We start from the raw sequence: 13,823 nt of genomic DNA, 5'->3' as shown, positions 1-13,823 counted from the left end.
GCTGCCAGCGGCTCCAAGCGCCAAGGAGAGACCGCAGGCGTAAAGCCCTGCCTGGGATTCGGCAGAAGCGGCCGCCGGCGCTCCGTGCCCCGCACCTCGCGGCGGGACCTGCGCCTGCAGGAGCTCCCCAAGGAGCCTAACCTGTCCCCAGAGCGTGAGTTCCCACCTGCGGCAGTTTGACTGGACAGAAAGTATAGTTATGTAATTAGAAATAAAGTTTTGGTAACAGGCACCCTTAAAGAAGATTTTATCATTTCGAAAACTGCTTAGATCTTCTCTTTTTAAATCACCGACTGAAAGCAGAGGTATTTTTTCCCCCCTTTCCTTGCTAGTCTATCATATTGTTGCTGATAACAATACTGAAGGTATCTTTATTACAATGTTACACTGCGTAGTTATTTTCTGTATTGTTGATTTAGGTTGATTTTTCTGGGGTGGTGCAGATGGAGGAGACTGTGGGAGGTGAAACCGAATTAGCGGTACGAGGCGAGCCCAGCTCCTCTCATGGTCACTCTGCACAGCAGGAGTCACAGCAACTGAGAGCAACACAACTTTCTTCTAAGCCTCATATTGATCTCTCTCCACCTCTCATTGCTATAAGGAAAGGTAAGGGAAAAATAATGAGTACTTAATATCAGCTTTGTATGGGGAAAAAAATCCAGGAAGAAAATGAGACACCAATTATTAAGTAGAGTGTTTAAGTTTATATATACTGGGTGTGCTGTTCTGAATCTGCCGGTGTAGGGACTGTGTGTGCTGAATGTGCAGTTTTCAGCTTTATAAATAAATATATACATATAAATAAACATATGCATACATGTTTATATATGTATGTATGTATGTATGTATGTATGTATGTATCTACAGGGTCATCCACTGAGCAACTCTGATACTATATAAAATTTCCTAGTGTTGAGCCATAGTAACATGATTCAAACAATTTTTTAAAAATTAAAATGAGTAGTAGTCCATAATATAGTGTACTTTACAATATGACACATATTATGGTATTTCTTTTCTGGAATACTTTAACAGTGAGAATAGATTAAATTAGTTAGTTCAAAGGTTATTGGACATGGCCATCTACCTCTGTGCCTGTGGGTGCATCCCTTACCCATGTCCACTTTCCTTATGTATTCACTGACCTTGTGGAAGAGGATCATGTTAGTGTTAGTACTGAATAAATAAATATTCATGGCAACTGGGAGAAGGTTGTGAGGCCTGGAGGAAAGCTAGAAGGACAAAAAGGAGAACTAAAGGCTAGTTGGCCTCCCCTCAGTCCTTGGGAAGGTGGTGGAGCAGCTAATCCTGGATACCATTTCCAAGAACAAGAAGGTACCTGAGAGTAATCAGCATGCATTTAGCAAGGGAAGAAATGTGAACAACCTAATTTCCTTTTGAAATGAAATGTTTGGTTTGGTAGGTGAGAGGAGTGCAGTGACTATGGTCTGCCTTTTCTTCAGTAAGGCCTTTGACATTCTCCTGTTGAGAATTTTTTATTGTTCCCCCAGAGGTGAGTTAGACACACATTTGTACTGAAATATAGAAAAAAAATAATAAACAGTGCTTTGGACAGTCTTTAAACCATAACTGATTCTACAGTAAGTCTGAAAGATGTTTCTTGAGCCAGTTCCTTATATACACTTGCACCAGTACCCATCCTGTGAGCATCAGCATGGAGCACCCCAGCCCAGCCTTGGCTCCATCCCCCAGCACCAGCTCTGCTGCCCAAAGGTTTATTCTGAGCCAGGCATTCCAGGATGGCTACAAGAAAAAGCTGTGGCTGTTCCTTATCACCAAAGGAAACTATACTCCCTTACAAGGGATTGTTCTGCCTCTGGTATTCCTTCCTGCTTCCAGCCAGCTTAACCCCTTCTGCAGCTGGACCTTCTTGCTCTCTCTATGCCAGATTGTTCCTGGGTTACAAAGTACACTGATGAGCAGTTGCAATTTAAATTTCCCCTTTTCTCCTGTAAGATCCTCAGAGAGAAGCTGTGGAAGTGTGGGTTGTCGGAACAGAAGGTGATGTGGATTGAAAACATTGAACAGACAAGCTCAGAGGGTGGTGATCAGCAGCACGAAGTCTGGCTGGAGCCCAGAAGGTAGCAGTGTACTCTGGGGGTCCAGTCCTGTTTAACATCTTCATTAATGATCTGGAGGATGAGGCAGAGGGTACCCACAGCAAGTTTGCTGATAGCACCTAAAAGGGAGGCTTGGCTGAAGAATCAGAGGGTTGTACTGCCATCCAGAGGAGCCTAGAGAGGCTGGAGAAAATTCCTGCACCTGGGGATGAACAAGTTCATGCAACAATACTAGCTGAGGGCTGAACAGCTGGAAAACAGATTGGCAGGAAAGAAGCTGAGATTCCCGGCGGACAGCAAGTTGAACATGAGCCAAGAATGGCTCTTGTGTCAAAGGAGGCTAATGATACCATGGGCTGGATAAGGAGTATTGCCAGCAGGTTAAGGGGGATGATCCATCCTCTCCATTCAACACTGGCGTGGCCTCACCTGGAGCAGGGTGTCCAGTTTTAAGCTTCGGAGTACAAGAGAGACATGGATGTTCTGGAAGGAGTCCTGTGAAGGGCTATGAAAATGATGAAGGCAGCAGAGCACCTGTCCTATGAGGAAAGGGTAAGACCTGCATCTGCATGGGATCTTCTCCATGTATGTAAATGCCTGAAGGGACCATGTAAAGATGAGGTGTACAGAAGAGGGAGTCAAGCTCTTCTCCACAGTGTGCAGTGATGGGACCAGAGGCAATAAATGGTGGAAACTGAAACACAGGAGGTTCTCTCTGGACATCAGGAATCACTGTGAAGGTGACCGAGCACTGGCGCAGATTGCCCAGGGAGGTTATGGAGTCTCCATCCTTGGAGATACCCAAAAGGCATATGGAAACTGTCCTGAACAACTGGCTTTCAGTAACCCTGCTTGAGCAGTATCCCTTCCAATCCCAACCATTCTATGATCCTGTGCATATTAATCAGGCAAAAAGAGATACAATTTGATAGAAAATTTATATGGAAATCAGTGCTATTAGAATTTGAGTTTTAGGCACAACCTTATTATTTATATAAAATAGATTAAACAGTAATTCATGGAAGTTTGGTGAGCTGCTCGTAAGCATTACTGCACGCTCCACTGGAGATCCTATTTGCTGCCAGTGATGGGATGTAAATATCATTTTTTGAGAAATAAAATGGTCTCATTTTCCCCAGTATGAGAAGGCGTTAGCTAGCAAATATGAAGACACAACACTGCAGGTATTGTAAATGCATTTGTTGTACTTGAATAATTAGAAGTTATAATTTCTTTTCATTAGGGACAGAAAGCAAGTATCATAGACATGGAGGGAACTTGCAGACAAGGAACAGCGAGCTAGGATCTGCTGCCACAGGATCATCTCTGACTACTGTTCTTCCGGCAAGTGTTTTTGTTCTAAAACAGGTCGTGGGTGACCTTTTGTCTGCTGAATGTTCTTCTACATAGATTTTTCTTTAAGTCTTCACTGACAAAAGCTTGTCTAATATTGAAGCATGCTGAGTTCCTTCAGTCTCTGTTAGTTGCAAGGAAAAATAAACAGTGAACGACTCAAAAGTGTCTACAGTGTTAGGGCACTGACTTTCTGTGCTCATAAGGTGTATTGCTCAGATTTTGGGTTCTTTGAGACATTTTTTTTATCATCCACTGGTTAATACCCTTCCTTTGCCATGAGGAAAATGAATGTTGTTTGAGAATGCTTGAATAAGGTCATAGTTAATTAGGGAAGGCATATGCAAAAAAAGAGATCCAGTTGTTGACATGGAAACCAGAGATGATAAAACCAGAGATGGAAACCAGAGTTTAATTGGGAACTACATAGTGAATCACAATTAACTTTTAGAGATATCAAAAGGGTACTGACCAACAACTACAGGTATTCAGTCACTGTTTCCTGGTGTCTAAGAGGTTCAGGTAGAGAGTAGGTGAAAAACATTCATTCAGAGTCTGTGGTAAGACGAAGTGGTAGGAAGCAAAGGTGCAAGTTGGCCAGCTTTCTTGTTTTTTAATCCAAGAGTAGGGTTGATTAATTACAATTCCAATTAGTGTAGAGTACTGGCAAGTGATGTAATTTATCTTTTTTCTCTCCAGTAAAAACTGTAAGGTACAGAGACAATTCAGACATTTCCAAAACCCAGATACTCATGTCAGTGGGAGCTGTGTGTAGAGAGAAATGATCCGTGTGGTTACTTATTTACCCAAATCTTTAGTTTTCCATATATCTCCTGAGGATTTTCTGTTGACTTAAAAATGTTAGTCATCATATCTATTTTCAGTCTTGTTCACACTGATAGGAAGATTTTGAAAATACTTTTTTTACATAAATCTCCTTTATAATTGCACTGCTGCCTTTATATGATCTGTAAATTAATCATCAAATGTATATTTATTCCTGCAGTAACTGATTTTATAGTGATTTGGTTTATTTATTTCCTTTAGGGTAATAACTTGATACTATATCTTAAAATGCAGGCAGTGTAGAGATCAATTCCAAATCTGGAATATGGACATATAGAAGTTTGGAACCTGGATTCACAAAGCTGAGATTTGAATGAAAGCTGTTATAGTACTAAATTTATGTTGTGACCTTAGCATGGATCCATATTTGGTTCTGAGATCCTGGAGTTTCAGATATGTAGTTTTCATAGCAGCTTTATACTGAGAAATAATTCAGGCCTAGCAAGTTAATTATTACTTTTCCCTTTACATTCCTTACCTGTAATTTTTTCATGTTTCTGATAGGTACGTAGTTTATGAAACCAGCTTAAAGATCAACAATATAAAATACAATCTTTAAGTGAGGAAAAATAATCTTTTTGTAATAAAACTTCTATTTTGTAGTCCACTGTTAAGAAAAGTAAAGTACTTTCCAGTGAAAGCAGAGAAGAACTAGCCAAGCAAGCCAAAGTAACCAAAGAGGAGAGAAGAGCTCAGATAGATGGAAGACACAGGTATTTGATATCAAGATTAGCAGATGGGATAGACTTGAGTGAGCAGCAAGTGGAGGAGACTATTATTTCTGATGACAAGGTAAATACTGATTAAATTGTTATTACAAGAAATATTTCCAAAATTTTCAGTGATTTGAAGCTATCTCACAATTATCTGCAATTGTATTTTTTTTTTTTTTAGTTTCAACTCATAGAACAATTCTTTGCTCCTAGTGGACTTAAAAAGTTGCTCTTCTTTTACCAAGATGTACTGCAGGTATGTTTCCATTATTGCTTCTGCAAAAGCAAATTTGCATTTTTTAAAAAATGAATCACATGACTTGCAGAATTCAAAAAATCTTAATGGATTTTTTGAATTCTGATGTGGAAAGAATGGTGTGGAAAGAATTTGGACCTCACTGTTTAAATACTTCCATCTTGGCTTACATGGAAATTGCAGGATGCCTTGTGGTGTAGTTTGACACTGTTCTTGTGTCTAAAGAAAACTTTAAAATTGCCAAGCAGAGTAAAACTTCAGATTTCAAAAGTGATAAAGATAATTGAGACAAAGTGTTCATGGTATTCAGAGTTTAAAATACTAGATTAGCTAGCATAAGTATTATAGAAATGGAGGAGCCGTCTGTGTAAGAACCAGTTTATTTTCTTTTGGTTTGAACTGCACCAACTCCACTATGGACAAAGCACTCAATCAAGAGGGTGAAAATAATGCAATTTCCTTCTAAATTAAAGTGGCATCATGTTCAGATCTATCCCATTCTGCAGAAAATAAGCTTGGAAAACTGTGACCAGAAATAAGGCAGTTGTGGTCCCCAAGTTGTATTTTTCTCCCTTTAAGTTTTGAGAAGGAGAAGCCTCTGCATAAAGAGTGAAATAATTTGTTCAGCTTCCACTGTGTGATATCAGAAGGTGCCAAGTGACCTTGACATTGTCTAACACAATGGTTGTGGGCTTCCAGAACTGCAGAAGTCCTTCATCAGTCCTTTCAAATTGTGCTGTGAGGAGGTAGGGAGAGCTAATTCACCCTGCACTGGTATTTTGGGCTCGTTGAGGAGAAAAACTCCTCAACTGATAATTCTGGATCATCAGTTAAATACAGAATGAATTACAGAATCATTATAACTTAGATAAATTAAAAAAACTGTTAAGTGTTACTGGAATTGCTTAGAGACTTTGCAAAACACAGAATGAGCTCTGCTGTCAAAACAGTTTAATCAGTTTTCGTTACACTGGGACTAGGCATGCACATTTCTGGGATGGATCTCTTGCTCTCTGACTTAAATCAAGATGAAACTAAAAATCTTGACATTGTTTTCCTTAACTGACAAATCAGGAATAAATGCCTAGCCTGGGTTAAATGAAACATTTCATTGCTGCATTTAATTTTGTTTTAATTTGACCCTTTTAACCATTAAAAAAGAAAAGGGAGAGTTCTGTTTCAGAAGCAGCATAGCATAAGAATGTTTCTGATGGAAAGTATAAATGCCATCTCTAGCCTCCTTCACCACATTCTGATGAGTGAAGAGATCTCATTAATTTGGCTGTTCTGTCAACAATTTGATTTCAAGCACGTTGGAGAATTGGAGTTTACTCAAGGCAGTATTAGATGTGCCCTGTTGTTCTTGGAAACAAAATACTGAGCAGGGCAGACTATTGGCCTGACTAGTAGGCATGTCCTTACCAAGATTTATCAAAGATCCTTTCTTTGCTGCTTCTCATCTCTTCATCTCTCTTTTTCAGCATCTTAGATGCATGGTGTTCACTTGAAACCACGTGCAGGGGTCAGCAGATGCTGATTTGGGGTGGGAGTGAGGAGCCACCCCTGTATATCACACATCTCATGTTCAGTCTAACAGGAGCTGAACACTTGACTTCCTAGAAAGAAGGCTCTTCTCAGCTTTAAGGATCAATATACCTGCAAGCTTGTCCCACTTTTTTTTGATCACATTCTTCCAAGTTTCAACAGATTGTTTTCCAAAATACATGACACATAATTAGAGGGAAGCAGATCTTTATTAGGTTTAGGCTTTATTGTTCCTTCAAAGAGAAGTAAAGATACATGTCAGTGGAGAGGGACCAGTGGCAGCAAGGCTTCCCTGAGAGAAGATTTTTCTGTGATGTCTGTTTAAAGAAATGGGGCAGAAAGCTAAATTTCTTTGCATTGTTGACAGGATCTAGCTGATGGCATTGCTTGTGAATCCCATTCACAATTACATTTTGACTTTGCAGACCAAGCACGTGATTGTTTCTGAGAGACATTCAGTTTGTTCTCATAGAGAAAGTTTCAGTAGGAATCAGTTCAGATTTAATTTTGTTTTCTTTTCTGGGACTTTTCCGCCTTCTTGTTTTTGTTGTTATTGTTGTTGTTGTTTTTTTTTCCCAGAAATAATGGGTCTGTGAAACTATTTACTGGGATTCAGGCAAAACTTATTCTCCAGAGAATGCAAACCTCATGATTTCTATCTGGGAATTACAAAGTGAATCAAAATGGACTTAGTTATAATTCACATATTCAAGTGGAGGAAGTATTTGTATGATATAGTTTTTATTTTATTAACCTCTTATTTATATTTTAATTGCTAGCAAAACTTGAATGCATCAGTGAGGCCAGATGGGTCAACAAACAATTTGCCACAGAAGAATTTATTTATTACCATGGGTTCCACAGAGGTATGGTTGAAAAAAATCTTTAGATGACCTTTAAAAAGTAGAATATTGAAAAGGCTTAACAGTTCTGCAATGTTATACAATTTTTTTGTAATCCTTGGATAGATATTAGGTACTTACTTCCTGTTCTTATAATGCAGGGTCTCCCAGCATTTCTTGAGCTGAGGTTGGCCTTCATCAGTAAAGAAGTAGTGATTTCACTATCTGAGAGGAGAGCAGGTCAAATAAATCCTTGTTAAAAAGTTGCAGATCCTAACAATTTTTTAATGACTGCATGTGCACTTCTAGTTTAAAAGTGCAGCTCTTCAGTGGTTTTCTATGCCCTTTCATATAATAACACTGCACATTACTCAAAAAATACCTTTAATAAATCCTTTCTTCCATTCAAATTCTTATAATAACTTCCTCCCTGTAATATCTAAGCATTAGTCAACAGCATATTCAGAGTGGTCATTAAGATTTTTGATTAATTTTGATTTTTTCCATCTCTTTTGGGGGAAATTGGCTCTTCAGATACAATGGTCTTTGAAGATGGCCTGCTGATGCTTTGGTTTTCATTTTTGTTGTTATTGTTGTTGTTTCTTGTCAGCCCCAAAGAGCTTATGTTAACATTGTAATGCCAGAAAAGACATAGCAGAAGAACTCTTTGTTGCTTTCAGGGGAAAAGGGAGTTTCATTCCTCTGCCAATTGGGCCAACTAGAATGGATTTTCAAATTTGTTGCAGTTGAGCTTTCATTAGGTTTGTTACTAGGTTTAATGAATAAATAAACAAAATAAGCATCTTTCAAGTACAATAACAAGAAATAGCCTAGCTCACAAGCTCTCCCTGTACTACATTTTCTTAGTAGAGGTACAACATTGAACCAGTCTGTCCAAAAGGGCATTTTTGGCATTCTTGTGTCAGACAGGGAAAATACAGTATTTGATTTGAGAAGGACAGATTTTCAAATATCCTGCAAATATCCTGCAAACACTATCTCTTAGTAATTGATTTTTTACAGGGTTTTTTTTCAGCATATTTTTAGGGTAGGTAAACTTTTAAATAAGATACTTTTATTGTATACTTATATTCTTTTTAACTGTATGCATTTGGTCCTATTTTCAGGACTTTACAGGAACTTGTGCATTTTTCCTAAGAACATCAGATGAAGTTATAACTGCATCAAATGTCTCTCAGGTCAGAGCAAACTCATGCAGTATTCCCATGTTCATATTTCTCATATTTTCTTCATGCATCTGGAGTCATAAAAAAACAGGGAATGCTTTCATGAAAAGGTCTACTGGTATGATTAACAGAAGTTCTTTTTCATAAGTGTAAGCATTTGTGATAAAGTGAAATTCGAATGATTTATAAATTAGATTATTAAACCCCAAGATTTTAATTAATAAAAATCATTATTAATTAGTCATTAAAATATAAATTTTAATGACAATAGGGAATAAGGACCTAAAGTAGAAGATTTTAAGTAATGAGCCTAAATTATTGAAATGCTGCACTTAAACTCTGTCTTTTAGACTTTTAAAATAGAGATAAGTCTTGAAACTAACATAAAGTTTTCCAGGTTTTTTTTTGTTGTGTATAAAAAACAGTAACAGCCTTTTCTGACTTTCAGAGATAGTCATGTTGCACAGTTATGGACTGTGAATGTGTCTGCCTCGTGTCTAAATTTCACTGAAGCAGTGTAATGCTGCAGAAGTCAACATGCATTGTGCTAATTTTTGTTTCTTCCCAAAGGAGGTGAATTTTGGCATGTTTGACTGTACTAATGGAAATATCCTTCAGGGCCTGGAATTCTTCTTGTCCCAGATCATGATACCAGCACTGAAATCCCAACAGGTAATCAAACAGTCAGTCTTTTTTTCTCAAGATCACGTGCAAGTAAGGCATGTGGCTGCTGCAATTCTTTTTGTGCATCTGTTGGACCTAGAACAGAGGATATAAGAAGATAAAAGTCCAATATAGGCCTTTATGAGAGTAGTGCAATTTGTACATATATAAATGTTTGAAATTCATGTAGCTACTGTTCATTTTCTAGCAATAGTGCCACCTTTAATTATTATGACAAAGGAGAATATAACACAGCAACCATACCAAGTTAAATCTGTGATGACTTTATGAAAAACTAGATAAAACCTGGATTGTAAGAAGTGTCAAGTCCTGGCAGCACAAGGGGTCACTCTATGACTTTATTCTTGTAGGCAGCATGCACAGTGTTATATTCAGAATATCCAGCTTCTTTGAGTTGCCCTCCTTCTGTGGCGCTCATAAAGCATCAGTTTGTTCAGGTGCCTCTGGAAGCACGTGTTCAGAGGTGGCAAGTACAAAGAAGCTCATTGTCTGCTGAGAATGGTGGTGTGTGTGCTGCTACCATACACTGTCATTTTCTCCCCCTAGCAGCAGAATGGGATTTTAGAGTCTGTTGTCTCTGGTCAGAAGGAGAAAAATAAAACTAAACAAAATACAATCCAGTGTGAAATCAGTGACAGCTGACTTCAGACTCAAGTCAGAGTGAAGTCAGAGACTTTTATTTCTTAGAGCCTTTTGCTGGTCTGTTTCTTCTTTTCTTACCAAGTAATTTAATCAATGCATGCTTCAAAGTATTGATGAGTATATTTTAAAGGTCATGTTGATAAATCCTTATATACTGCCATGAATAAGAAATACTTTTCTAATGAAAAATACATTTTGTGATCAAAAAAAAAAAAAAGGAAGCATGACCCTCATTTTTTGATTTTTGCATAAATCATAAAATAACCAGAACTGGGGAGCTGTGAAAGAAGGCTTGAAGAACAGCCAGATACAAGAGTTTCTGTATTCAGTGGATAAATTTGTGGGTACTTTGTCATCATCTAGACAGAATATAGAAGATAAAATTCAGCTCAAAAAAGTGGATATTGATGTTTATGTCAAAAACTTACAGAACCCATCTGACTACATAACTGCAGGTGAGTAATTCCTACAGCAAGGCAAACAAAATGATGCTGTTTATAAAATAAATGTTATAGGTAAACATTTACTTTGAAGAATTAATTCATTTTCCCTAAGCTGTTTACATTTTTCTACTTAGTCTTGCCAGGTTTGTGATTGTTTAATTATAAGATCATCAATCATTTGCCCATACTTTAGTTCATAGATCTTAAAGAATTAGGTAGTTGCTTGATATATCATGCAAGCAGTTGTCTGAATCCCTCCTAGTTTACTGGCCAAGTAATTGCTGAGTGAATCCATGTACGTGTGTGTGTACTATTCACTTTCTTTGATGCTGGGAAAGTCCTATCCAATGTTTTCTGACTCTGTGAATAAAACCACCTGTATTTATAAAAAATATACTTATTTACATATGTGTTTTTGTAAGAAAAAGAGTAATTATTTCTCTTTCAACAATAGCTTTCTACAATTTCTTATTAACTCACTGTATTTCTAACTGTTTCCATTGTAAAGGAAATGCAATAGTAATAGAGTAAGTAGACACAAATATTATCTGTGTCCATCTTGTTGTTACAGTCTTAATCTTTTCCTGTTGGTCAGTGATTCAAATATACAGAGTTTACATGGTCTCAGATTATGTTTGGCAAGAACACTTAGCTTCTGGAGTTTAAATTTCTGTATTTATTTCTTGGTGCTTATAAAACTGTCCAATTCCATGGTTTTGAAGGCACTAACAGAGAGGTCACTGAGAAACTTGAAGAAGTGGTCACAATTTGGACCAAACAGATTCGAAAAGTTTTAGTTGAGAGTGAACAAATTAGAAGAGAAGCTGATGATGTTGGTCCATCTGCAGAGCTGGAACACTGGAAGTCAAGAATGTCATCATTTAACAGGTGAAATCCCTGCATTATTTCTCACAGAGTCTTAAAAAAGAGGATTTTTAAAAAAAAAAAGTGTAAACTTTTATTCCAGAGAGAGAGTATTAAGTATATATCTTTCTTCAAAGCCTTTTAGATGAGATCAAGAGTTCAAGAGTAAAGAAAATTATAAGTATTCTTCAGGCAGCAAGATCAAAGACATTACAACAGTGGAAGGAACTGGTAATTACTTCTTTCTAATTAGAATTTTAAATTATTACAGTACTGTATTTGTGATAGATAGAGAACTGAACACAATAAAAATAAAAATAACTTTCAGTGTTTATGTTGATTTTACACTGTGGTTTATTATCCATTTGTTGGAGCATATAGCATCAATGATCCTGAAATTAAATAGGTAACTTGAAAAGAAGTCAGTGCTTTTGTAATATTGCTTTTATTAACATTATAGGTGGAAAGGTTGTGCAAAAGTAAAGCAGTGCAGCAGTACAGCATTTTTCTGTCTCTAACAAGCTGAACCCTGTGCAGGCCAACTGTAGAAGTCTGAAAGTCTTTCATGATGCTTTTAGAATTTTTGAGAGCAGACTTCTGGTGGCACAACTGCTGCTTCATATAAGTTGATACCTGTAATGTGAACTTATCAGGGACAATTGTGGGCAAGCCAGAAAATAAGCTGTAGATCATATACAGTCAATGAGACCCCCACCCACCCCCACCCCCAGAATGTAGGTCTTCTATTGCTTAAGAAAGTATTCTACTGTTTTAAAAATCGAGCAGGAAGATTTTTTGATTTTGTGATTACCAAATTTGCAGGCTTTTATGATGAATAGAATTTGGATAAAAGAAAGTGTCTGTACAGAGCCAGTACAAGCCAAGGATGATGAACTACATTTCTTTCTTCCTATGAACTAGCCCTCTAAGTAGTGAATAGTTCCACATGACATGAACATAAGGATATACAGGCATTAGTTGTGAACTCATGGTCCCTCACAAGTGTTTATTAAACAACATTGGGAAGCACCCTGGTAATGTTTCAGGGATCTTGTCTGAGTTCTGTAAAATGGTTCCTGTGCAGAAATCATTCTAAAATCTAAGTTGGATCCATGGGGAGGAAAAAGCTTTGGAGGTTTAAGTACAGACCTCCTATAAACCACATCCAAGATGTAGCTGACCTTGGAAGATCTTACCAGTTTTTGCATGTAGAAGCAGTTATTTCTCCTGTGAAAAATAAATAGCATATTTGAAAGCACTTCTGTGGGAAAGTGTTTGCAAGATTTAATCATAGCCTTGTGTGCTGTAAAAGAGAAAGAACCTGATCAGAAAATTTTCACAGTAATAATTCTGTTCTTTTCTATTTTTCTCATCCATTCAGGATCGTAGTATAACAATTGCTGCCAATGAAGCTAAGGACAATGTGAGATATTTATATACGTTGGATAAATTTTTTGGTCCACTTGCCCATGCTTCACCTGTAAGTACTGTAAAGGAATTTAATGTGAAATTCAGAAAGGAAAGGAAGGTGCTTTTGTTGCCGTAAAAAAAGCTAATTTTCCTTTTAATATTTAACTCTTTCACTTAATTATTAGTGAAAGAGGCACTAATAACTTAGGCACTAATCACTTAGGCATTAGTTAATTGAGCCTACTGATTTTAAGTAAACCAGATAATAATAATAGTGCTTTTTTTTAAGGAGTTATCATTCTGGAAGATAATTGAAGGATATGAAAAAACTAAGCATCAGATTGTGTTTTTCTTAACCCAGTAATGAGCTGAATTGCCTTTGTGAGTTTGGGTCTCACATATGGCAGCTCTTCTGTCTGCATGCTTTAGTTAGGAATTACTTGTGATTTTTTATTGCAAAAGTCATAAAATGATCTTAAATCTTGGGTTGAACTGAAATTGGTCAGCTTCCACTTATTTTACAGGTTAAAGCTCTTTCTCTTGGAGGTTGCACTGTCAATAAAATTTATTTTCATGACTATATGGGTCTCAGAGTTCATTTTTTAAAGTAAGAATATGATACAGACATCAGACAAAAATGTCTAAGCTTGCATAGTTCAGAACATTTACACATAATCCAACTGGTAGCAATTTTCTAAATAATACTTTCAAAGCTTGATCTCTTTTGAATCCATTCTGGTATTTTATGCTGCACTTCTTCTGCAAATATTCACTTTTCTGCCATATTGGATTTGACTTTTAGATACCTTTACCATACTTTTAAAATTCTTTTTTAGACCAGTCTCTTGTTCTGGGTTCTCAGTGTATCTGGCTTGCATGCATTTCTCTGAAATATTTCTTTGGGATATAAAACTCTATAGTTCAGTGTCCAGTGAAAGTGAGATTATTTTTGCCTAG

The 13,823-nt window shown here is 37.0% G+C and overlaps 1 protein-coding gene across 1 annotated transcript in view; it reads left to right on the top strand.

The window, feature by feature from the left end:
* The first annotated feature begins 185 nt into the window (after nt 1-185).
* Nucleotides 186-13,823, top strand: part of LOC135444271 (dynein axonemal heavy chain 5-like) — a 150,911-nt gene continuing 137,273 nt past the window's right edge. The window contains exons 1-12 of the mRNA XM_064705671.1: nt 186-305; nt 420-606; nt 3,325-3,425; nt 4,884-5,072; nt 5,175-5,249; nt 7,574-7,660; nt 8,764-8,835; nt 9,394-9,495; nt 10,418-10,604; nt 11,315-11,480; nt 11,594-11,687; nt 12,838-12,936. Coding sequence (XP_064561741.1) covers nt 444-606; nt 3,325-3,425; nt 4,884-5,072; nt 5,175-5,249; nt 7,574-7,660; nt 8,764-8,835; nt 9,394-9,495; nt 10,418-10,604; nt 11,315-11,480; nt 11,594-11,687; nt 12,838-12,936 — 1,335 coding nt within the window. The 5' untranslated portion in view covers nt 186-305; nt 420-443. The remainder of the gene's footprint in view (nt 306-419; nt 607-3,324; nt 3,426-4,883; nt 5,073-5,174; nt 5,250-7,573; nt 7,661-8,763; nt 8,836-9,393; nt 9,496-10,417; nt 10,605-11,314; nt 11,481-11,593; nt 11,688-12,837; nt 12,937-13,823) is intronic.

Source organism: Zonotrichia leucophrys, chromosome 2 (assembly GCF_028769735.1).
Source record: "Zonotrichia leucophrys gambelii isolate GWCS_2022_RI chromosome 2, RI_Zleu_2.0, whole genome shotgun sequence".
Lineage (NCBI taxonomy): Eukaryota > Metazoa > Chordata > Aves > Passeriformes > Passerellidae > Zonotrichia > Zonotrichia leucophrys.
Note: the sequence above shows the minus strand (reverse complement) of the source record. Positions and strands in the feature narration are given on the sequence as shown.